This window comes from Prunus persica, chromosome G1 (assembly GCF_000346465.2).
Source record: "Prunus persica cultivar Lovell chromosome G1, Prunus_persica_NCBIv2, whole genome shotgun sequence".
NCBI lineage: Eukaryota > Viridiplantae > Streptophyta > Magnoliopsida > Rosales > Rosaceae > Prunus > Prunus persica.
The window spans coordinates 29861583-29886175 of record NC_034009.1 but is presented as its reverse complement, the minus strand read 5'-3'; the positions used below and the strand labels follow the sequence as shown (position 1 = coordinate 29886175).

General features: G+C 36.5%; 3 protein-coding genes across 6 annotated transcripts; 2 read left to right on the top strand and 1 right to left on the bottom strand.

Annotated features, from left to right (window-relative positions):
- LOC18788780 (transcriptional repressor ILP1) lies at window positions 340–6816 on the top strand. The gene is made up of 6 exons (XM_020571016.1): window positions 340–2007; window positions 2417–2584; window positions 2900–3576; window positions 3774–4056; window positions 4297–4583; window positions 6175–6816. The coding sequence occupies exons 1-6, from the start codon at window positions 805–807 to the stop codon at window positions 6365–6367; spliced, it is 2811 nt and encodes a 936-aa protein (XP_020426605.1). The 5' UTR covers window positions 340–804; the 3' UTR covers window positions 6368–6816.
- LOC18789589 (leucoanthocyanidin reductase) lies at window positions 10792–13782 on the top strand. Its single transcript, XM_007222212.2, has 5 exons — window positions 10792–11157; window positions 11280–11420; window positions 11520–11757; window positions 12841–13044; window positions 13123–13782. Exons 1-5 carry the CDS (start codon window positions 10954–10956, stop codon window positions 13383–13385), a joined length of 1050 nt encoding a protein of 349 aa, XP_007222274.1. The 5' UTR covers window positions 10792–10953; the 3' UTR covers window positions 13386–13782.
- On the bottom strand, window positions 17662–23637 carry LOC18790669. 4 transcript variants are annotated; one of them, XM_007223078.2, is made up of 14 exons: window positions 23133–23632; window positions 22178–22268; window positions 21967–22051; window positions 21766–21835; window positions 21331–21400; window positions 20782–20851; window positions 20625–20670; window positions 20278–20527; window positions 19985–20190; window positions 19787–19861; window positions 19199–19259; window positions 18977–19057; window positions 18111–18190; window positions 17662–18008 (listed from the first exon to the last, which is right to left on the bottom strand). In XM_007223078.2, exons 1-14 carry the CDS (start codon window positions 23267–23269, stop codon window positions 17930–17932), a joined length of 1401 nt encoding a protein of 466 aa, XP_007223140.2. In that variant the 5' UTR covers window positions 23270–23632; the 3' UTR covers window positions 17662–17929. The 4 variants fall into 4 exon arrangements, 2 of the variants coding, with proteins under 2 accessions (XP_007223140.2, XP_020411276.1); XM_020555687.1 differs by lacking the exon at window positions 19199–19259 and having other exon boundaries at window positions 23133–23635; XR_002269899.1 differs by lacking the exon at window positions 17662–18008 and having other exon boundaries at window positions 18487–19057; window positions 23133–23635.

The window sequence follows — 24593 nt, the reverse complement described above, 5'->3', positions numbered from 1 at the left end:
TTTTAATTCTTAATGTTTGCATTAACCAATGGCATTTTCTGGTATTTTGAATGTTTCACCATTCTCTGCCTTTTGCTTTATATATATAGATTATATTAATTTTCTAGTTTCAATAATTGTAATAAGAAGAGGGCGCGAAGAGGGGAAAATGGCGACTTGGCGTTAACTTCATTCATTACCAGCTGTTGATCGAAAGTATGTTTTCTTTATCACATGTGTCAACCATCAATTAGCTTCAATGGAAGAAAAAATATGGCAAGCACTAGCAATTTATAAAGCATGATGTACATTTGTTTAAAAATTTAGGAGAATATTAGCTACTTTCACTATTAATGTGAGGACGATAGAAATTTTAATTTAGTTCATTCTCACTTTCAGCCGAAGGACAATGAAAATTTATTTAAGTTCGCATTATTTATATCAATATGACACCTATGTGAACACTATTTATTTTTTAATTTATCAGAAATATATAATATTTAAAAATAAAAAAACGAAACTTTACCTTCTTTGTCAAAATTTCTAATTTATTTTGTCATTGAAACCCAAAAAATTCATATGAAAGGAATCCATATGATATCACAGGTACTCCTATTTTATTTTTAGAAAAAAGGAAAAAAAGAAGCAAACAATATATTTTTTAGGGTCCGCTAAAATGACTAGATTAGACTAGGGTAGGAAGTAGTGAATAGTAAAAGTAAGTAGCGAATCGGCAATTTCTGTTCCCAATTAATCCCAAATTCCCCTTCGTCGCTTTCCCACTCTCTTCTCCGTTCGAATACTGCGAAATCCCCAATCACCACCATGAGCAGCAGAGCCAGAAACTTCCGCCGCCGTGCCGACGACGATGACGACAAAAACGACGACCCAAACGACACCGGAACCCCTGCGACGATACCCACCGTCAAATCCTCATCAAAACCCTCTTCTTCCTCCTCCTCCAAGCCCAAGAAGCCACACAATCAAGCCCCAAAGCTCCTCAGCTTCGTCGACGACGAAGAAAGCGCCGCAGCCCCATCTCGCTCCTCATCTTCCAAACCCGATAAGCCCTCTTCTCGTCTCGGCAAGCCCTCTTCAGCCCACAAGATGACAGCTCTCAAAGACCGTCTCGCTCATACCTCTTCTGTGTCGACTTCTCTGCCCTCCAACGTCCAACCCCAAGCTGGAACCTACACCAAAGAAGCGCTTCGTGAGCTCCAGAAGAACACGAGAACCCTGGCCAGCTCTCGACCCTCCTCCGAACCCACCATTGTTTTAAAGGGCCTTGTTAAACCCACCGGCACAATCTCCGATACGTTGAGAGAAGCCCGGGAGTTGGACTCCGACAACGATGAAGAGCAAGAGAAGGAAAGGGCTAGTTTGTTTAGGAGGGACAAGGACGACGCCGAGGCCCGATTGGCCTCGATGGGAATTGACAAGGCAAAGGGCTCATCTGGGTTGTTTCCTGATCAAGCCACCATAAATGCGATTCGGGCGAAGAGGGAACGGCTCAGAAAATCGAGGGCGGCGGCCCCGGATTTTATTTCATTGGATTCAGGGAGTAATCATGGCGCTGCTGAAGGGTTGAGCGATGAGGAGCCCGAGTTTCGAGGTCGAATCGCGATATTTGGGGATAATATGGAGGGTTCTAAAAAGGGTGTGTTTGAGGATGTTGATGATAGGGCAGCGGATGCTGTATTGAGGCAAAAAAGCATCGACCGTGATGAGGATGAAGACGAGGAAGAGAAGATTTGGGAAGAAGAGCAGTTCAGGAAAGGGTTGGGAAAAAGGATGGATGATGGTTCTAGTATAGGCGTGGTCAGCACTAGTGCTCCTGTGGTTCAGAGTGTGCCCCAACCGAAGGCTACTTACTCCGCAATGGCGGGGTATAGTTCAGTACAGAGCGTGCCTGTTGGGCCAAGTATAGGAGGGGCCATTGGAGCATCACAAGGTTCTAATGTGATGTCGATAAAGGCGCAAGCTGAGATTGCTAAGAAAGCTTTGGAGGAAAATGTGATGAAGCTTAAGGTATGAAATGCTGCTCTTCTTGTCAAAAATGAATTTTTTTTTTTAAATTGAAATTTTTTATGTTAGTGACATTTCAAGGTCTCATGGGAATTAATAGTGGAAAGAAATATTGGCTTCTACTCTCGACGTCAATTTCTGCTCACTAGTTATGTTTTTAAGCTATGTGTAGAATAAAGATTTGTCACTTTCCAACAGCTTTTTTGGGATTTGACATTAAAAATACATAGCTGAATATGCAAACCATACTTTTGGAAACAAAAGAATCTGCCAGTGTCGGTAACTCATTTCTGACTTGATATATCCACATTTTTTGGGGCGTTTATAGCATATGCATATGTATGACTGTACACTCAGAATATGTTTTCTGATTCATATGATTTGCTCCTCTCTTTTTTTTTTAAACTCTCAGGAAAGTCATGGCAGAACCATGTTGTCACTAACTAAGACTGATGAAAATTTGTCTTCCTCACTATTGAATATTACTGCTCTCGAGAAGTCTCTGTCTGCTGCTGATGAGAAGTATAAGTTCACGCAAAAGCTTCGTGACTTTGTTTCTGTCTTATGTAACTTTTTGCAGGTATGCTATTTGCAAAATAACAACATGAATTATCATTCCCCCCCTCCCCTCTCTTCCTTCCCATTTACACATATGTATAAGTTCGTAGGAAAGGTGATTATGGTTTTTAAACAGACAAGAGGAATGGAAATTGGTAGTGTATGATATACATGGGGAGTTTATATTGTTTATGTTTCTTTTTTGAATTGGTAGTGCCATATTACTTTCAGTTTAAAAACTACTTTATGTTTCTTCTTTTGTTTTCAATTTTTAATCCCAATATGGACATCATTTGACCAGAACTAATCTTCTTTTGCTGTAATTCTTCATTTTCAGGTTAAAGCTCCTTTGATAGAAGAGCTTGAAGAGGAAATGCAGAAAATTCATGAACAACGTGCATCTGCTACTTTGGAAAGAAGAAGTGCGGATGATGATGAAATGATGGAAGTAGAAGCAGCTGTAAAAGCAGCAATGTCTATCTTCAGTAAAGAAGGTAGCAGTGCTGAAATAATTGCAGCTGCTAAAAGTGCAGCACAAGCTGCAACTACTGCTGAGAGGGAACAAACAAATCTACCAGTGAAATTAGATGAATTTGGTAGAGATATGAACCTTCAGAAACGTAGGGATATGAAAGGAAGGTCCGAGGCTCATCAACACAGGAAAAGAAGGTACGAATCTAAGAGACTGTCATCCATGGAAGTGGACAGTACCCATCGAACAATAGAAGGAGAATCAAGCACCGATGAGAGTGACAGTGAGAGTAATGCATATCACAAACACCGCCAGTTAGTACTCGAGACTGCTGCTCAAGTTTTCAGTGATGCAGCCGAGGAATATTCCAAACTTTCATTGGTCAAAGAAAGGTTTGAAGAATGGAAGACAGACTATGCATCCAGCTACCGTGATGCTTACATGTCATTAAGTGCTCCTGCTATATTTTCTCCATATGTAAGGCTGGAGCTTGTGAAGTGGGATCCTCTCCGTGAAAAAACAGATTTTCTAAATATGAGCTGGTACTTGTGCATAAATTTGAAGTGGAAAATATTTCACACCTTCTATACAGACTTGCTTCTCTTGTTGGGTGTAGCCTGCTTGGTTGCTCGGTTGCTTGGTTGAGGCAATAGCCATAATACATCTTTTATAAAAGCACACACTGATGTAGTGCTGCTGCTTTGTTCCATCTTTCTAATAAGCTCTTTTCCCTGTTCAGGCATTCATTGTTAGCGGACTATAACTTACCGGAGGATGGAAGTGATTTTGCACCAGATGATGCTGATGCTAACCTTGTCCCTGATCTGGTGGAAAAGGTTGCATTGCCCATTTTGCTTCACCAAGTTGTTCACTGCTGGGACATTCTCAGTACACGAGAGACAAAGAATGCAGTTGCTGCCACAAGTGTGGTAACAGATTATGTTCCGCCTTCTAGTGAGGCTCTTGCAGATTTGTTGGTTGCTATTCGTACGCGTCTGGCTGATGCTGTCACCAATCTTACGGTATAACTTTTGGATTATCAAACTAAGTTTTAAGACATTAAAGCAGGCATATGGACTGATATGTGTCTATTGACATATTTTTGCATTATGTATTTAATTTATGCAAGTGGTGTATTTATGTTTTATGCAATTGAAGTATTAATGCTATCTAACTTATGTTTTAATTATCTACCTGTCAACTCTAGATTGTAACTGAGTTGATATCGTTTCTTTTTTTTCTTCATCATTTCCAATTTATAGGTCCCAACATGGAGCCCACTTGTATTGACAGCGGTGCCAAATGCAGCACGGATTGCAGCATATCGATTCGGTTTGTCTGTTCGTTTGATGAAAAACATCTGCTTGTGGAAAGAAATCCTTGCTTTTCCAGTTCTAGAGAAGCTTGCTATTGAGGAACTCTTATGTGGCAAAGTTCTACCTCATGTTCGAAGCATTGCTGCAAATGTTCATGATGCAATTACAAGAACTGAAAGGATTGTTGCTTCTCTATCTGGGGTGTGGGCAGGCTCAAATGTCACAGGGGACCGGTAGGTATTGCTAATGACGATAGTGTTTTAATAATATTGAATTTCCTGCCATTCAAAATATCCCCTGTTGCACTTTCAACTAACACAGTAAACTTCCTTGCATGAGTTTGCTTACTATTATTAACTGTGTGAATGTTAAGGATGATAATCTGTTTCTGAAATAGTTACTTCTGTGTCCCATGTCTGTTATGCATTCTTGACTTCAACTGATGATTTTAAGGATGTGAGGTTTTAAGTTTAACCCCAGTTAATCTGGTGCTTGAAATTGGTAACAGATGTAGCCTTCTCCTTTCCTTCCATTCTTCTCCTCCCTCACCTTGTTGAAGGTCTTCCCTACATTTGCATCCAGGGTATTGCAGAGGTTAACAAAAATTGTAACACTAGTTGAGTTGAACATCACGTTTATCATAGACCAACTCTACATTCCCTTTATAACATAGCAAACTTCTTTATTTAGAAGCCTTAGAACTGTCAAATCTAATTGTATTTTGTTAGTATGGCTAGCTTAAAATGTTGTTGCATTGTAACCAACTCCCTCCCCCCTTCCCTGTCAGTTCCCTTTTATGTTAAACCCCACACTTCTCTTTGTTCACCCCAATATTTAAATCATTAAGCTGTTAAGTTTTATTATTGTGTAAAAAGACAAAAAAGATCATCCAACTTAATATTTAACCCTAATACATCTATACACACCCCACCGAAAACAAGTTCAAGTGCATGGCTCAATATCCCACCGCGCACCACCCCTCCTACTCCCCACCGCCTTGTCCATCAAATCCAGAGGACTGTCACCAGCTAATACATCATCATGGTCCAGCTGCTTAAACAATGAGAAATTGGGATTTGAGGGTTTTGGTTCGTGAATTGATTTAAGTTTTGGGAGATTGATAAAATGGGAAATTGGGAAACACCCCAATCTGCTGGGCACGGAGCTTCCATGTCCCTTAACGGGGGTTTTGAGCTGCAACCCAATTGAAAAACTCAAGGGAAAGAACATAGTCCTGCTTAAATCTTTAGCAGTATATGTTTCACTCTGAAAGCAATTAGACCATTGGACAAGGAATTGAGCTTAGCCCAGTCAGAGTCAATTAGATGGCTGTTTGAAACATTAAAAAATCAAGGTCCTGCCTTTGGGTTCAGGAATTGTTCTTTGGGGTATAGGAGGTGGGTTCCAATTCCTTTTTCCAAATTTCCCAGAAATTGTGGGGTTTGTAAAGGTGGGTTCTTTTGCAATTGAATTGGGCAAACTACAAAACTGACGAAATAGGAACTTAATAAGTTATTAGATCAATCCGAGGGTTAAGTGGGGTGTATGGGGTGTGTGTAAATTAATACTTAATCTGAGGGTAGTTTGGGAAGATAGTGGGGTTTTCTTAGAAATTGTGAAATTTTGAATTAGAAGTTGGGGTGAACTAAGAACATGGGTGAACAAAGAGAAGTGTGGGGTTTAAATAGAAAAACTCTTTTTGCTTTCACCTTAAGTTTTGTATTCCAACCACTAGATGAGTTATATAAACTGATATTTGTTTACTATATAATGCCTTTAACTGCATGTTCAATGCTCTCTACTCATTTTCCTTACATTGTGCAGCCGTAAGTTGCAATCACTGGTGGATTATGTGCTCTCACTGGGAAGGACTCTGGAGAAGAAGCATTCGCTAGGTGTGACACAAAGTGAAATTAGCGGACTTGCCCGTAGATTGAAAAAAATGTTGGTTGACTTGAATGAGTATGACAAGGCTAGGGACCTAACTAGGACCTTCAATCTTAAGGAGGCACTATGAATTGTTAGAAGCCTGAAGAAATTTCGAGAGAAGCACCCCCCGAAGAAAACAAAGGTCAAAGGTCACGGCTACATTTTTGAGCTATCCTTCTAGAGAGGCACTTTAAGCAAACACCAGGTGCAAATCTTGGACCTAAATTTCAAGCAGGCGCTTCTCTCCCCTTTGTTATCGGTGGACATACTATATATCAACCCAAGGAACGAGCCGTTCAAGCAGGCCCTTTTATTTGATAGTTGCCCCATTGGTAGATGTGCTTTGTAGCATGAGTTCTAGGGGTTAGGTTTCCTAACATGAAAAGAAAAGGAAAACACTGAGTTCTTATTCAATTTCGTCCCAGTTGTAAGGGACTTAGGATGTGAATTTTTTTAGAGAAGAAATCTGTGAATTATTGGGGATAAATTTCAAGTAGTTATTTTCGCTTCTGCTTTTACCCTGATGAGATAGCAAAATTCGACTAAAATGTTTAGGCTGAGAAAGAGACGTATTTTGCCTAAAATTGTACTATAGGGTAGGGCTTCTTGATTGCGAGTTCATAACACCCACTTTGTAGGTAGGTAGTATTCTGAATTTGCACCTAAAGCTTAATTGGTTAATCTGATCCACCGGTTTATTCCGAAAATTGAGATTGGTGGTGCATCATGTCTTGTCACGTCAGTTTATTTTAACCCTCACCATAAACATTTTAATTAGTAGGTGAGTGGCGGCTTTTAATTAGTATTGTCTTAGGATTGTTAATCACACCTGCTCTTCCTAAAACGCAAGCACTTTTTTCTTCATCATACCTAAACCATAACTTTTTTACAACAAAAAACCATTTTCACGTGTATCTAGCAACCTAAATGAGGATTTTTTGTATGTACGTATATATATTCCAATAATGTCACAATACGAATAGTAGGTTAATAATTTAGTTCTTATATGTAAACAACACGACTTGAAGGGTCTAAACTTAATTATCAAGATTCCTTAATTATCAAGATTCCAGTTTCACATATCAGATTCGAATGCTGATTATTCGAGTAATTAAAATATTTATTAGGATAAAGATAGTGGATTAGGATTTGGATTTGTATGCTGATTGGTTGAGCACACTTGAAATTTCTATTAATATAAATCTCTTCATGCTGATTAAGGAGGTTTGTCTTTCCATACTAATTGGACAAGTTTCCCGTTTCTAATATATTTTAATCACCTGCTTAATTTTGACAATCACTTTTACCAAATGCTACCTGCTGTGTTAATATTCTAGCAATTTCTATCTGTCCCACCCCTCCCTACAGATCCAGATTCCCAGCTCATCAGCACTTCTGCAGACTGCAGACCTGCTGCCTTTTTTCTTTTTCTTCTTCATCTGCTCTCTTATCGTTTTCTTTGTCCATTTTTCTTTCTTAACCCCTTACACTAGAACAAGAAAAGTCCGTGTTTTTCTATTAATATAAATCTCTTCATGCTGATTAAGGAGGTTTATCTTTCCATACTAATTGGACAAGTTTCCCGTTTCAAATATATTTTAATCAGCCGCTTAATCATTTTGACAATCACTTTTACCAAATGCTACCTGCTGCTGGGTTAATATTCTAGCAATTTCTATCTGTCCCACCTCTCCCTACAGATCCAGATTCCCAGCTGATCAGCACTTGTGCAGACTGCAGACCTGCTGCCTTTTTTATTTTTCTTCTTCATCTGCTCTCTTATCGTTTTCTTTGTCCATTTTTCTTTCTTGACCCCTTACACTAGAACAAGAAAAGTCCGTGTTTTTCTATTAATATAAATCTCTTCATGCTGATTAAGGAGGTTTATCTTTCCATACTAATTGGACAAGTTTCCCGTTTCAAATATATTTTAATCAGCTGCTTAGTCATTTTGACAATCACTTTTACCAAATGCTACCTGCTGGGTTAATATTCTAGCAATTTCTAGACTTTTAGACCTGCTGCCTTTCGTCGTCTTCTTCTTCTGCTCTCTTTCGTTTTCTTTATCCATTGTTTTTTCTTAACCCTTACACTAGAACAAGTAATGTCCGTGTTTTTCTATTAATTACGTAGAGCGAGCGACATTTAAAATTTCAAGTTGCTCTATATATTATCATGCGTGGGATCGGGGGTTCTATTCATTCATGAACTTAAAACTTCGAACGTCAATGCTCCAATTCAACAAGCCGAATATGAACCGCTAATTCAAAGTGTGGTCTGCACTCATCCCTATGAAGCTCGTAAGATCCCGACAAGATCATGAATACTAATAAGCATTTGTGTTAGACCAGGACAAATGCCATGCATGTGTCTGCTTATGGAGAAGATATATATATATATATATATATATATATATATAGCCCTTATGAAGCTCGTAAGATCCCCACAAGATCATGAATACTAATAAGCATTTGTGTTAGACCAGGACAAATGCCATGCATGTGTCTGCAGATGGAGAAGATATATATATATATATATATATTGCCCTTATGAAGCTCGTAAGATCCCCACAAGATCATGAATACTAATAAGCATTTGTGTTAGACCAGGACAAATGCCATGCATGTGTCTGCATATGGAGAAGATATATATATATATATATATATTGCCCTATCACCGGTTCCGTTTGTATACAATTATATTTGTCTATCTCTATCTTCTTCTGACTGATCACATGATAAAAGAGATAGAAACAAGATTACACTTAAGAATCTCTCGGTTAAAACAAAGAATAAGCATGTATAGATCATATTGTGGACTGGTGCTTGCATATTGTTCTCATTGCACAAATAAATCTACAGTTAATCAGTTCAATAAAATCCTTTCTTTTGCTTCACATTCACGTGGTGTGTTTGGTCAATTCACCATGTTAGTGGGTGAGCTCCTTCTCCTTACCTTTTGCTGATAAAAAAAACCTGAACTTGAAAACCTAACAAGGTTGAATTTTCATGTAATATAAATGCAGCCCAAGTGTCTAACCGTTTTCTTGTCTTGTTGGTCTTCCAAAGAAAAATAAGCATGATAGTAATAATTTCATACCTAACAAGGTTAGACTGTAACTTTGACGCACCTGTGCGTGAAGATGTGTAGGTGCTGATGATCAATGACTGCATGCCTTTGGTTGTTGAAACTTGGAAGCTTCAAACAATTAATAAATTAAATGATGTTGAATTTGCTTACCCTATAATGATGACTAATTAGCCATTTAATCATTATGAAAAAGAAAAGAAAAGCCGAGCTGAGACGTGGCAAAGGTGTGTGCTTTGTGCAGTACTAGTTTCGAGTTGTGTCCGTATTTAAATTAGGGGTCGTGTAAACCAATCAGACACTTTTTTCCCTATTTCCCAGGGGAAAAAATTACTTTTTTTTTTTTGGGGTCAGTTGAAACTTATGTTGTTTCAGCTATTTTTCTATTGTTTCTAGTAAATTAAATCTGTAAATAAGATTCCTCCAAGTTGACCCCAAAAAAAAAAAAAAAAAAAGATTTCCTAGACGAAATTAAAATGTAATGCAAGCTCCTCGGACCCTGCTCTGTTTGGATAGTGAGAAAGCCCCATCTCTGTTGAGCTGACTTGTAGATGAGCTGCTGAGCTAGCTGCCAACTTCCATTGTGGTTGTGGGGTCTCAAACAAAGCACTGAAGAAAAATGGCTTCTTCGTTTTCATAATTTTAGTTTTTGTATTTCATAATTTTAGTTTATTGATGATTTGATAGTGACCTCTAACTCATGGCCCTTGTGGATTGTAAAATAAAAAGAACAGAAACAGAAATTTAGGATCTACTTAGATGATCGTTGTTGCCCACGTTATCATTAATCAAAATTTTAAGTTACATGATCAACGTGATGTTTAAACAATTTTTGTTGAATTAGTGAAGTCACTTGATAGTTAAGGCATTATCTTCCGGATCAAGCCGTTGCGACGTGCCTAATTAGCAGCATTCTGCTTGTATATAAAGGCATGGGAACCTTGAATTACTAAAAGTGTGGGATTTACGGTTTATTAATTAAGTTTAAGCTTCTTTCTTGTGCTGTTCAAACTCCTCCTCTCTAGTCTTTCTTGATGTCAAAGCTCCAGTGAATTTGGACTTGGAATATAATGGTCCGAGATTTGACAATGGACATAAAAAACAAATTTTTTGGAACCCAACTGGGAATTGTTTTAATCTTATAAACAAACAGTGCCTAAATTAAAAAGATGAAGAAACAGAGTCAGTTTTATATAGCTAAGCTATCAGTCAACGCATGGAAACAGAGCAGTTAGCTACACTTCAAAACACTCGATCATGATCAGAGAAATACACCACCAAAATTTGTATGTTGAAGGGTAGCTGAAATATAAATTAGGGCCAGCCATGCCTGCATCCATTATAGGTTAAATAAAAACAAATTCAAATCACCCATACACAAAAATATATGGTAGCATATTATTCTCCTCTATATATAGAATCCCATATTTCACACACTTGCACACCCAAATCGTGTGAGGCTTTAATAAGCCAAATATCAATCACAGGCCCTCCATTTTAAGTTACTTGGGAAAAAGACTTAAAATTTGAAAAGAAATAACAAAAGGGTCAAGGGCTATAGGAGCAGCCAGCAGCCAGCAGCCAGCCATGACTGTGTCAACTTGTGTTTCTGCAGCCAAGAATGGCAGAATCCTCATTGTTGGTGCTACTGGTTTCATCGGGAGGTTTGTGGCTGAAGCTAGCCTTGATGCTGGCCAACCCACTTATGTCCTGATCAGGCCAGGCCCTCTTGACCCTTCTAAGGCTGACATCATCAAATCCCTCAAAGACAGAGGCGCTATAATCTTACATGTATGTGTGTGTGTGTGTGTGAATAAATATAGGTGTCTCTGTTTTCCTCTGTTTTTGCTTTCCGGGGTCGAATTTTTCTTGTTGATTTTGTAACATGTGTTTTTAATTTTGAGTATTTTCAGGGGGTGATTTCTGATAAGGCACTGATGGAGAAACTGCTAAGAGAGCATGAGATTGAGGTGGTAATATCCGCCGTGGGTGGTACAACAATATTGGACCAGATCATCCTGGTTGAGGCCATTCAAGCTGTTGGCACAATTAAGGTATATACATATATAACAAAACCTTAAAAAAGAATGTAGCAAAATATGTCAATGTGAATTTCATTTTCTCATAGTAATGCAACAAAATTTGTGTTGCAGAGGTTTTTGCCGTCAGAGTTTGGGCACGATGTGGACAGGGCTGATCCGGTGGAACCAGGTCTCACCATGTATTTGGAGAAGCGCCAAGTCAGGCGGTGTGTTGAGAAATCTGGGGTGCCCTACACTTACATTTGCTGCAATTCCATTGCTTCTTGGCCCTACTTCGACAACAAGCATCCTTCTGAGGTTCTTCCACCGTTGGATCAGTTCCAAATCTACGGTGATGGCAGCGTTAAAGGTATGATACACATATTATTGGGTTTCTTTTGTTGGGCGAATCCACTTTTTCTGCTGCACGGATTCGTAAACTTCACCTAACATTTGAAGGGTTTGGAGAATAACCATTATGGGTATTATCCTCCAAATCTTTACCAAAAATAGAGGGCTTAAATCAAAAGCTAGCTAACGAAAAATCGTTTGTTAATAGTCTGATGGATAGATCAAGCACACGTGGCACTTTTGGTAATATTCTTAAAAAATTGTTTTTAGTTTCAACCACTACATTTAAAGAAGCTGATTTTTCCACTCATCTTTTGTCCCTTTTATTTTTAAATACTTTTTAATCATTTTTGTTCTTTCCTATTCTACTTCACTCTAAATTAAGATTTTAATAACTGAAATTAAGAAAAGTTAACATAAAAAATAAAATAAAAAGTCCCGAAGATTAAAAAACATAAAAAATCCATGTACAATATTCCAGCAAACTAAACCATTTTAAACTTGTGTTTTATTTATTGCAAGTGATAAATTTATATGAAGGGTCCAACATCATTAGTATGGTCCAACAAAGCCTAAACTTGCAGCGAATGTTACAACGAAGAACTGTTTCTTTATTTTGTCCACATCAACATATCCTCATAGAATTTCGCCGCATTCATAAGACGGAAACTCTTCACTTAACATGTCCACACGTTCGGAACTCCTTCCCTAAAATTAGAATAATTTTTGAATGTTCTTAGTAAATCACGTATCATAGGACATGTGGAATATTTTTAATACAGTTAGTTACATATCATAAAAAGTAATGTAGTAAGTTACAGAATAATTTCATATGTTTTATGTGTATCGAATGATACATCATGTGATATATCCGAAACATATAAAAATTTCTCTCAAAATCAAGGTTTATTGTCCAATGGGCCATCCCATCCAAACTTGGGTCACGCTTTACCCACACCACATAAATACTCATCACACACATCTATATTTCTTGGCGTTGAATCACCATAGTCTAAATTATTGTAATTCAACCACAAAGAATACGAATTCATATGTACACATCGCCCTAACCAACTGACTTGATGTATTATTTTATACACAGCCTACTTTATAGACGGCGCTGATATTGGAAAGTTCACAATGAAAACGGTGGACGATATCCGAACCATGAACAAAAATGTTCATTTTCGACCCCCTTCCAATCTATACGACATCAATGGTCTGGCATCTCTGTGGGAGAAGAAAATTGGCCGCACCCTTCCCAGAGTTACCATCACTGAAGATGACCTACTAACCATTGCTGCAGGTAATTTCTGAATTTGAGTTGTGATCGAAACTTTACATTTTTTCTTGTTTTATGACATTAACGTTGTTATTTTTTCAGAGAACCGCATACCAGAAAGTATAGTGGCCTCATTCACCCACGATATCTTTATCAAAGGTTGCCAGGTGAATTTCCCCGTGGATGGCCCTCACGATGTGGAGATTGGGACCCTCTACCCGGAAGAATCTTTCAGGACCTTGGATGAGTGCTTCAATGACTTTCTTCTCAAATTGGAAGACGAGCAAGAGCTAGAGAAAAACAAAGTTTCCACCAAAACTACTGCAGTTGTTGAACCCAGGGCTGTCACTGCCACGTGTGCTTGATCTACCCCATCAGACTCTCTGACACCCAAGGCATATTCATCTACTATTTTTGTTTTTATGTTGGTCTTATTTCTCCTCCCCCGCACAAAAAGGACATTTGTCCAACAATTTGGGAGTATTGAATATGTTAAATTAGCATGGAGGTTTACCATCTTGTCCGTCCTCAGAGACACATGCTAATTTGATTGTTTGGTTTCTTAGACAAGGAAACTGGATTCCGTCTGAAATATTAAAGTATCCAGTTTGTTATGATTATTTCATAATTTAAATGTACTAGTATTAATGTATGATTTTCAAGTTCAACCATGCTTTTTACTACTAGTTACCAATTTTACTTTGTCTGTACTATTATCTTTATTTTACTCCAGCAATAAGAAGGGAAAGATGAAATTGCCTATGCCACCTTTTCAATTTCTACTACCACTGTTATTTTCTTCACTAATGATTACAGAAAGTGAAAACATAAAGGACACCAAAAAAACAAAAAACAAAACATACCTACTTCATTGTCGGGCTTTATTTTTCTTATTTCTCTTATCATGTCACTTATAAAGCATGAGAGAGACAAGAAGAAAAATGCAATGCAACATCGGTAAAGAAGCAATATAAATTCTTCAATAAGTATTTTATGTTAATAATTTGTTACATACTTTGGGGAATGCTAGAAACCTTCTCTTTTGCACTTTCTCCCTTCTTGTCATGACATGTGTCACTTTATTTACACTTAAAATAATGTCATTAATAATCAAATAAGTTAGTTTTTATTTTTCAAATTTACCCTTATTAAATAAAATATTTAATTTAAATATATTGACCTCCCTAATTTCTTCAATTCAAAAAATATTTTCTCTCTCCATCTCACTCTTCATCCTCTCTCTATCCTTCCTCTACCTCCCCACAAATACCCAACAATGACCCATGACCGGTACCCAAACAAGCATATGAAAGAAACCCACTTCCTCTACCCCTCATTACCACCAAACAACATCTCCCTTATCCCTACCCAACAGTCCCCCACAGTCCATAGATTCCCCCCACCTTCCCACCTCCTTCGCTTTCTCCGTTGTTTGTAATCAAACAATTTTTTATTTTATTTCTCAAATTTCACCACCAAAGCACTATTTTCTATTTTTATTTGGTTTTGTTATTAAAAAAAATAAAATTGTTTGAAATTTCATGATTTGGGAAGCAAAGGGTATGTAGAGGTTAGAGAGAGACAAAAATCTTGGATTTTTTTTCTCAGCAAGAGAGGTTGGGCTGTGTCGTGGTTGGGTGGAGTGGCTTGGGATCGGGCTGTGAAAACTCAAAGGATTTTTTACTTTTTAGTTTCTGTCAAGGGCATATATGGAAATATAATTTAATTGTTATAAAAATAACCTGGAATATGTATGAATATTGAGCTGCACGTAAAGTAGATGAGACACAGCATTTAACGAGGTTCGGCTATGCCTACGTCCTCGGAGAGCAGCAGCAGTAACTTTTTCACTATATAAAATAATAGGGCTACAACTTTAGAGTTTACAATATGTGAGGCTCACTGAATTTTCTCTCTCTTTCTTCTTCTCTCTTTTCTTTCTTCTTTTCTCTTCTTTTCTTTCTTCTTTTCTCTTCTTCTTCTCTCTTCTTTTTCTCTTCTCCCCTTTCTTTCTTTTCTCCGTTGGTCACCCTCCCCTTTACAATTGGTATGCCTATTTATAGGCTAATGTTTAGGCAAAATACAGGGAAGGGAAGGTTCCTAGAAGATGCAAGGAAACTTCCTGAATTGATAAATACAGGGAAGGAAAATTCCTGGAAGATGCAAGGAAACTTCCTGAATTGATAAATACAGGGAAGGGAAAGTTCCTGGAAGATGCAAGGAAACTTCCTCTGTGGGCTCCACCTTCAAACTTTTACAACATTAATATTTTTTTTCAATTAAAAATATTGTTTTGAGTGAGGGAGAAGTGTCACGTAAAAACCCAGTGGGACAAAAACTGGTCGAAGGGAAAAAGAGTACATAATCACGTGTAACACAAAATTCTGTGTACTATTGGATTGTATTCATTAAATATATTAGTATTCTCTTAAATGCAATCCAACGGTTGAAATTAAAAGTATGTAATCAATCCCTAACTTAAATATTTATTGCAGAATCTCCAAAAGAAGCATCGTTCAATTTGCAGCCACAAACATCAACCCAAAAAAAAATCTTGATAACCAAATTTTTTAACTTTTCAAATGGTCACTTTTCCATTCATGAATTGACATATTATAAACATACGATATAGACAAGAAAACATCAACCAACTCCAGTGTAGTCGATGACTATAAGGGCACTTCCATCGCAAGGACCCAGCCCGGGCAGGAGATGGCTTAGGCCTCGCCCAGCGCACAACAGCAAGCACGGACAAGGGGTGGAGCCCACCAACCCAAGCAAGCCTACAAGGAGAAATGACTCAAGCTGCTGCCTTGGGGCAGCTTAGGCCATCTCCAGTCATGGGCCATAAGCCAAATATAGCCCTAAAATAATACAAAACCCATCTTCAGCCATGGGCAAAAAAAAAATAAAAATTGGTCAAATTTGGAGGGCCACATTTGGCCCTTTAGCCCTACAACTAGGCCAAATGTAGCCCAATTTTGGCCTAAGTCGAAAAATAATTTGTAGGCCTAACGGATGTGCTTTCCAAGGGGAGAAAGTATCTCGCGTGGGTAAGAGCACGAAATATCTCGTACAACTGCATATCCAACAGCCAATATTAACGACTCATTAACATCATTGATGACGTCAGCTAGTCGTTAGGTTTTTATTTTTATTCTTAATAACTTTAAAAAAAATTTAAATTCATTTTGTTTTTATATATATAATATTAGTTTCTGACCAGAGATGACCTTATGTGTTGACGCCACAAACATCAATTATATCTTATTAAGTAACTAATCTTTGCCTATATTCAAACCCAAAATTCTAAAAAAAGATTTGAATAGTTTCAGAGCGTGCAATGTGGCGTAAAAAAACCCCATTTTAGCTTATATGAAACAAAATTTACCAACATGATAATGTTATCTCATTTTCTTCATATAATGGTGCTATTATTACAGTTCCTATTATTACACGCGCCAACGTTAAAAAAAAAATTTTAAACTAGCGCCAACGCAACTTTACCCAACAGCTCTAAGTCACGTGGTGATTCTTAGAGGGTCCAATCTAGAGTTTGTGCTCCAATACAATGGCTGCCAATTTTTTGACTAAAAAAATTGAAAAAAAAAATTGAAATTTTTTGTTTAAAAAAAACCAAAAAATTATGAATTTTTTTTTTTTTCTATAAATACCTACCAAAATTTTAAAACTTGATTTTTTTTTCCGTTAAAAAAAAAAAAAGAACAGTATTTGCCATTTACTATGACAATGGAAAGAAACACAAGAAGCAGCGACATTTTAGCACGTTTCCATCTATGTATCGTCAATTTATCAAAAATTTCCTAGATACTTTCCAGATCTTAAACTCACTCGCATTGTGTTCAAACCCCTCCTCCTTCCAATATCTATAGCCATTTAACCACCATGCTAGTTATCACTTTGTGATTATTACCTATGGAATCTCGTATTTATAACTATTGCGAGTTGTTTCTCAAAATATAAATTAACATAATTACTTATTGTTTTATATTGTTGCTCATTTACTTAATTACTTAATATAATTTATTTTTTTCCTATTTAATTCATTTAATGTTATTGATTATTTTATTATTCATTATAAGCACTGACATTATTACATTCCCGTTCAAATTGTTGCTTAATTACTTAAATCTCTGTAATCATTTTCTTTATTTCCTATTTAATTCTACCTTAGATAAATTTATTTATATTCTTAGTTAATTTTCAATCTTTATTTTTTAAGCATGGTAAGGTGCCTAATTTTCATGACAAATCAAGTTGGTTTACATTTTCAATTTTTAATTTTTTTTATATATTATAAAAAATAAATATAAGAACATGTACCATGTCTAATGAAATAAAGTTACTCATATATTTTACTATGCAATTTATAAAATGTAAAATATTGTACTAAAAATGATAAATAAATTATTAGGAGGTGTTTAATTATCTTTCATTAATTACTCCAAATTTTCTAAGTCACGGAGTTTATCAGCTCACAATATAATCAACTTAAATCACTCAAACCCACCATACAATGCATTTCCTTCTAATTTTTTGTGTCAAAATAATAAATGATTGACTAAATAAACTTCTAAAGTTCCATTAAAATTTTTCATTTATTTATCACAATTTCCGTGGTTTTTATCTAATTTTTATCGATATTGATATTTTCCCGATATTTCCATCAATATTTCCGTGTTTTTGAACCACCAATATTTCTAAAACCCTCGATATTTAAGACCTTAGGTGGAAGTGCTCTAAGAGGGTGTATATACAATTCTTTGGCACGGTGCTACAAGATAATGACATGAACAAAGAAAACAAATTTTTCCAGCTTCCAACCGCTTGATACACAACCTAAAATCACAAGCAACTTTAGAGTTCTGGAACTGCTGGTCTTCTTGCTTTACACATGATATATGGGCAGTCGATGTTCAATGGAGACGCGGCATATGGGGCACTTTTTACACTTCGCACAGCAAGTGCTGAAATACATTTAGAATTAAGATAAAGACGAATAAAATCACTGTAAATTGTTACGATGAAATGGTGAAAACAAGTTAGGTGAGAACGGTATATGAAGGTACCTGCAAAGAACATGATGCCTGCATGGAAGGAGGACTATATTAATCTGCTCCTCGAAGCATACTCGACATAAAATCTTTTCCTGTTGGATTCAATTGAAACAGGTAAGCCCCAAACTAGATCCTCACACTGGAACAAGAATAGTGGCACAAACTACGGATAATATTCAATTGATTTCTTCTAGAATACTCCATCCCATACTGAGTCTTCAGTTTGAAAATACTAACTTAATTTATCTAAGCAATTGTTATGCAAGTAAAGTTGAGTAATACAGGAAAATAAAAAAATAAGAATACTCTTTTGTGTCAAGAACAGCAACAAATACCCAAGGAAAATAACCAAATTAAGGAACAAAAGAACTTTTTGAGGTATATTGACCTGTTCTGTAGTTAGAGAGATGTCACCTTCTCTTCTCTACAAGAAACAATCAGAACTGATGAGTGATTCTACTTCTTGTTATTGCCAGGGATTGGACAGGATTCATCTTACTACTGGAACTACAGGTCTGTGCAGACCTTGTACTCATAAATTCTCTACTCCACCAGCAGAACTCACTGGTTTTTAGTTAAATGACATTTCACTCTTGAGCTTCTCGAGTATAATGATTCTTGAAAGCTAAATCGATAGGTTATAAAAAGAACCACTAAAGGTAGGAACAAGATTATTCAAGATGTAATGGAGACTGGCTCATGACTGGAGAAGTGGGGAAAAGAATTTATGTTCACGACTCTATCACAGAGGACTCATGTAGCTAACCCAATTGTTTGATGTGGTTGACTTGAGTTGTTAGGAACGAAATTTATGAAATCAACAGGAAAATATTCGTATACTCATTATGTGGAAAACAACAGGTCATTTGAACCATTACATTCTGAAGTCTTTCATACTCCTGCTGGCTAAATTTCGTGATTTCTGTTTGCTCACTGAGTGCAGCTTGCAGTTTCCAAATCTGAGATAGGAAAACAGAAATATTATAAGCTGATATTACATGTCTCAAATATCAATTAGATAGTAAAACAATGCTGAAACCAAGACAAACGGTTCAATTAAGAGGCAACCATGACCCAAGAGAATCATAAATAGTGTTCACCTCCTGAACAAGGTCCGATCTAGGCAACTTCTTCACTATATCAGGTGAAAAAGTGTCATACCTGAAAGAAAGATCAGAGCAAGGATTGACAATGATAACTTCGTATTACTTTGCAAGATACGTCTATTTTCAGGCAATTTAACAGATATCTATCTATGCAACAGCACCTACTAGAAAGCCATGCAGGCAAGTTGCAACAACACCGACAACACATATTAGAACCAAAACTGCAACACATCCCAACAATGTTTCTATTGCAGAAAACATGTAGGAAAGCATATTCAAGCATCAACGAACATTGTAGAAATTCAGGGAATTGCAACAACACAAAGCTTAAAATATTTGTATTTCCAGTTATAAAGTGTGTCATGTATTACATAAATTGCAAATCAAGCATCTATATTCACCACACGAGAACGCACCATAGTGCAGCATCTATACAACATTTTGAGGTACTTAGAACGTCTAATTGAGAGAATACAAGGACTCTTTAATATTGTTTCAATAAGAAAGCAGGAGGCATGGAGGAAGATTGCCTAAATATTGCAGAAAATGAATGCAGTTATGAAGGGTAAGAGAAGCACAGACCCTGAAGCCCCTGCACAATACAGTCTAGCCTGTTCCTCTCGACTTCCTTCGTCAATCGACCACCAACCCAAAAACCTGCCAACAGGAAGATTTAACCAACAATGACCACATAGTAACTTGAATTTTGTTTAAAGTTTGTGTTGAGTAGAGATCTCTAAAGATCATTTGAAATTTCTATTTCTAAAAATAATTCCTTACCTTGAACCATGGCGAAAGAACCCAAAATACTCACGAACTTTTGATGTTATGTCCAAGTATCTTCCAGAAAAAACTCCATTGTGTACTAAAAGAAGAATTTTCTCTGTTAATCTATATGCAGCAAATAAAACACCGGCTCCTTGCAGTAAAAGAAGAGGAGTGAAAAGAACAGGAATTGAGATATGCCTAGCAACAGACGGTCTTCCCTGAAATGATAAATGTACTTAAGATGATGACTTGTTGAGAACACTCCAAAACTATCAACAGATAGATCTTTTAAACATTGAACACACCTCTAAGTGCATAAAGAGTAGGATCTGGAAACAGATTAGAGGAATTTTCATAATATGTCCACCAATATCCTGCAGGCTGCATACTGCACTCTCGTCTTGATCTTCATCTGAAGAAACTACTAAGCCACTATTCCAGTCAAGGTATCTAATAGTCATTGAAGGTGAACATGGTTCTTGAATGTGAGCATGTCTGTGAATAGCTGGATTATACCACTTCGTGCAAACAAGAAAGGCAAAACACTCTGCAATTCTGTAAAAGGATATATAGAAGCTACTTCAGGGGGTGAAGACAAAGAATACTAAACATTAATAGTCAAACATCATTGTAAACACAAATGTAACAGTACCCAAAGTTAATAAACAAGTCCCACCAGCCTAAAACAGAAATATCACCTGCACGTTGAATAAAGTTAATCAGGCTAGGAAATATTGTAAGAGATGAATGCATATCATTGCAATACGTGCCACTAAATACAAGTACAAAACTAGAGAACCAAAACTTACCATTTATCTTTAGAAGAGTAAATATTGTGGCAGCAGTAAGGAAGACCATGGATATAGAGATCCAGAAGTGCTGGAAACCAAAGATTGGTAATTTAGCATAGAAAGTATAAAGGAGTTTATAGTCATAATTTTTTTTTTTTTCCATAAATACTACATAGGCGAGGAAAATATCACACAACAATTACCATCTTTAAATTCACTACGTGTACAGATAATGCTACTTTAATTACCCATCACACATATTATTAGAGGACGAAAAGATCTTAACTGCCATTAATATTTCTTTCTTTCTCAAAAACAGATTTAATTATCACTTTTCAGCATGCCAGATAATTTCATGTTTAGATTTTTTCCAGCTTACAATATAAACAGAAGTTACTTGTACAATATCCGCAATCCTCTTAGTCACAAACAACTAGGTGACCAGAACAAATAGATGAAGTAAACATTTCAATTCATAATCAAGAATTGAATTCATTTAAGCCTAATAACAATAAGAAATACCTATTCCAACTCAATCCTTCTATAATAAAATAGTGGCAAACTTACAGGAAGCGTTTCCCATATCACATCATCACTCACATGCTCATCATCGCTAGGCATTAGAGCCTTACACATCCTATACAACAGAAACATTAATTACTTAAGCAGAAGTACAATTTACTCAACCAAAACATTACATTGTAAAATACAAGATACATAGCCTTATAGAACAACTTAAGTAACGCGAATTTTCAGATCAAGTGAAGGTTAAGATTTGGCAATAGAATCAGAAGTCTTAGAATAAAATTTTGGTGAAGTTTTACGATAATTCATTAATCTACGATCTGGATGTCTCAATGGATTTTATCGGGACTCTACTCCAGATTGTCATAAAGCAGGTCCAATTACTATTACAGGGTTGAAACCAATGATTAGTCAAAAAGTAGTGCCAGGAGCGGGGGTAACCTGAAAAATGAAACTTATTGAAGCAAATATAGACACCTGATATTATCAAATAGAATTGCGAGTTCCAACGCCACCAAAGGTGCAAAGACAATCTTCAAGCTTACAACTGTTCACAAAAAATAGGAATTAGTGACACATCTGATAATCCATTTATCTACATACCAAAATGTATAAATGTTTAAAGAAAAGAAACATGGTTTTAAATGATGATTGTCATTTAGTATGTTGCCTCTATACCATATTTGCTCTCAAGATAGATACAAAGCATTAGTTCAAATGCGACAAGCAACGGTGTCGCCATGACAGCATGAAAAGGTGCCCACTGTCCATAAGAAAGAAATATTTACTGTTTTGTAAATAGGATCGTCCACAAAAACATTACAACACAGATACGTGGGAAACATGAAAAATCCAAAAAAGAAAAAAAATTGGAAATAGTATCTCATACGTTGCGATCATTAGGCAGCTTTGGAGCAGGTAACGAAAATCTGCCTCGTGCTACAACTGCATGGAAAAGCCACAGAGGGGAAAATATGATCCTGCGGTTTTAAGACAACAAAACATTATACATTAAACCAATATCGAAAACATCAGTTGATGTAGTAGACAAATCAGAGGAATCATTCGGAAGCATTGGGTTTCTTTTTTCTTTTTAAGGAAAGTTATGCTTCACCAAAGAGGTTTGGAACCCTCAATACGATTACAGCTACAAAACCTAAACTATCAGGCAGCTTTCTTGCATGAGATAACCTTAAATGGTTCTTTCTACAATCTTCACTGCTCAGCTACAACCATGAATAAATGAATGGCTTAGACCTTGGTAAGTTCGTGGTGAACAGGTATGTTTTCAACTCTGTTTTTAAAGGTTTGGTAGTGCATTGGTCAGTTTGAATTATCTTGCAAAAATGGCTTCATTGAGTTATGAAATCTCCAAACCAAAATCATATAGTGCATTTAAGAATTTGAAACAGTAAGCATAAGAAATCCTAACTAAAAACATAAAAATCAAAGATCTCCACTTTATGCTCAATGAAGCAGCAACCCTCCATGATCACTGAAAATGCATATCCAATACAATAAATATTAAATTGCCAAACAGAACACACACACAAAAATTTTACTCGAAAATTGAGTGCGATTCTTAGCAATTAACTCCATAAGACACCTAGAAATACAGAAATTTGAACCCACAAAGGTAAAAACTTCATAAACTCGCAAAATAGGCACCTTTAGTTTCCCAGAACAATGCAGTACAAGAAGAGAAACTACAGTATGTAACACTCTCCCTCGCGGAATTAAATGCTTATGAAAATTCATTTTTTTTCTTTCAGTTTCTCGGCAACCAAACAAAAACAACACACACAAAAAAAAGGAAAAAGCAGAGGGAAAAGAAAATTACGAACCACCAATGGTACCGCACGGCATGGTGGAGTTTAAGGACGAGGAAAATCGTGAATGTGAAAAGCGAGGCATGGGCAAGAAGAGGTTGCAGAGACTTGGCCACCGACCTCCACGTCATCACTCTCCGCGGAACCAACATTTCCAGAAAGTATTTGTGCGCAGAAATTGGCCTCTCTTTCTCTATCTCTTCTATCTACAGAGAAGGGATTTACAGGGACTGTACGGAAACAAACAGTAGAGAGAGCGAGGAGCGAAGAGGAAGAAGAAGCAGAAGCTGTCGAAGGTTTTAAACTTTTGAGAGAAAAAAGACACGAAAGGAGACTTCTTCTTCGAGGTGGTCTGGTGTGTATCAAGGTATAAGCGTTTTTTGTTTTGTTTTTTATTTCCTCCTTCACTTCACTTTCACGCTAAAAGCCAAGTGGCCCAAGTCGTTTGCTTACGACAGACAATTATTGTGGACGAAACTACCCTCGTATTGGTGTGTAATGAGACCAGGGAAGGATGGGCTGAAATTGTCCGCGTGGAATAAAGGGGAAAAAACGATACACCTATTCTATAAGTAATGCTTCACAAAATCATATACGAGGTCGTGAGTAATTTTCAGTCGTTGATGCGTGTAAATTTCATAATACCCTAACATATGAGAGTAACTCTGTCACCTCTATGTTCTTCTATTAATAGCATTGTGGAGGCTAGAAATTAAGGTTTAGTGACGTAAAGTACTTATAAAGCAATACATATCTATAATTGGATATTTATGAGTTTTTTGGGTTGATTGTTTAAAGCGGATAAGATCTGAGAGTGAGGTGGTATTGGAAGTACAGATGGCAGGCACAGCTGCGGTTCTTTTGATTGGTGCATTAGCATTTTGATTGCAGCATCTACTTTAACCATTTGTTTATCTATCATGCACGAATCAATTGATAATTGAATGGTCAAATCCAGTTTTCTTTTTCTTTTTCTTTTTCTTTTAAGAACACAACTTTATTTTTGTTGTCGTTGAACAAGAACAGTTAAATGAAAGAATGTATCAGATTTATTTGAGTCTATGAGTATGAGACTTGTAGGAAGGTCATTCATTGGTCAATACATATATGGTATGTAAAATCTACACACTTGTCAGAGTATCTATACCATTTTTTTCAGGCTGGTGCTTGATTATGATATATCCACCCCCTGAAATGGACAAATGGTATTGAATATATTTAAGAGATAACAGACCAAACAAGATGAGGTTTTTTCCTTAACAAATTTCATCCCTTTCACACCAGAAATTAATATCCATAATCAGCGTGAGAAAAATTGAGGAAATTGTTATTAACGTTTATAAATATAACACATATCATCATATACTTTTTTATTATATTTTTTTCTTCAACAAAGTGGAATGCAAAATAATATTTTTGAAGTGTCAATAACAATTTTTTTTTAAGAAAACAAAGCCCAACAAAACACAAAAATTA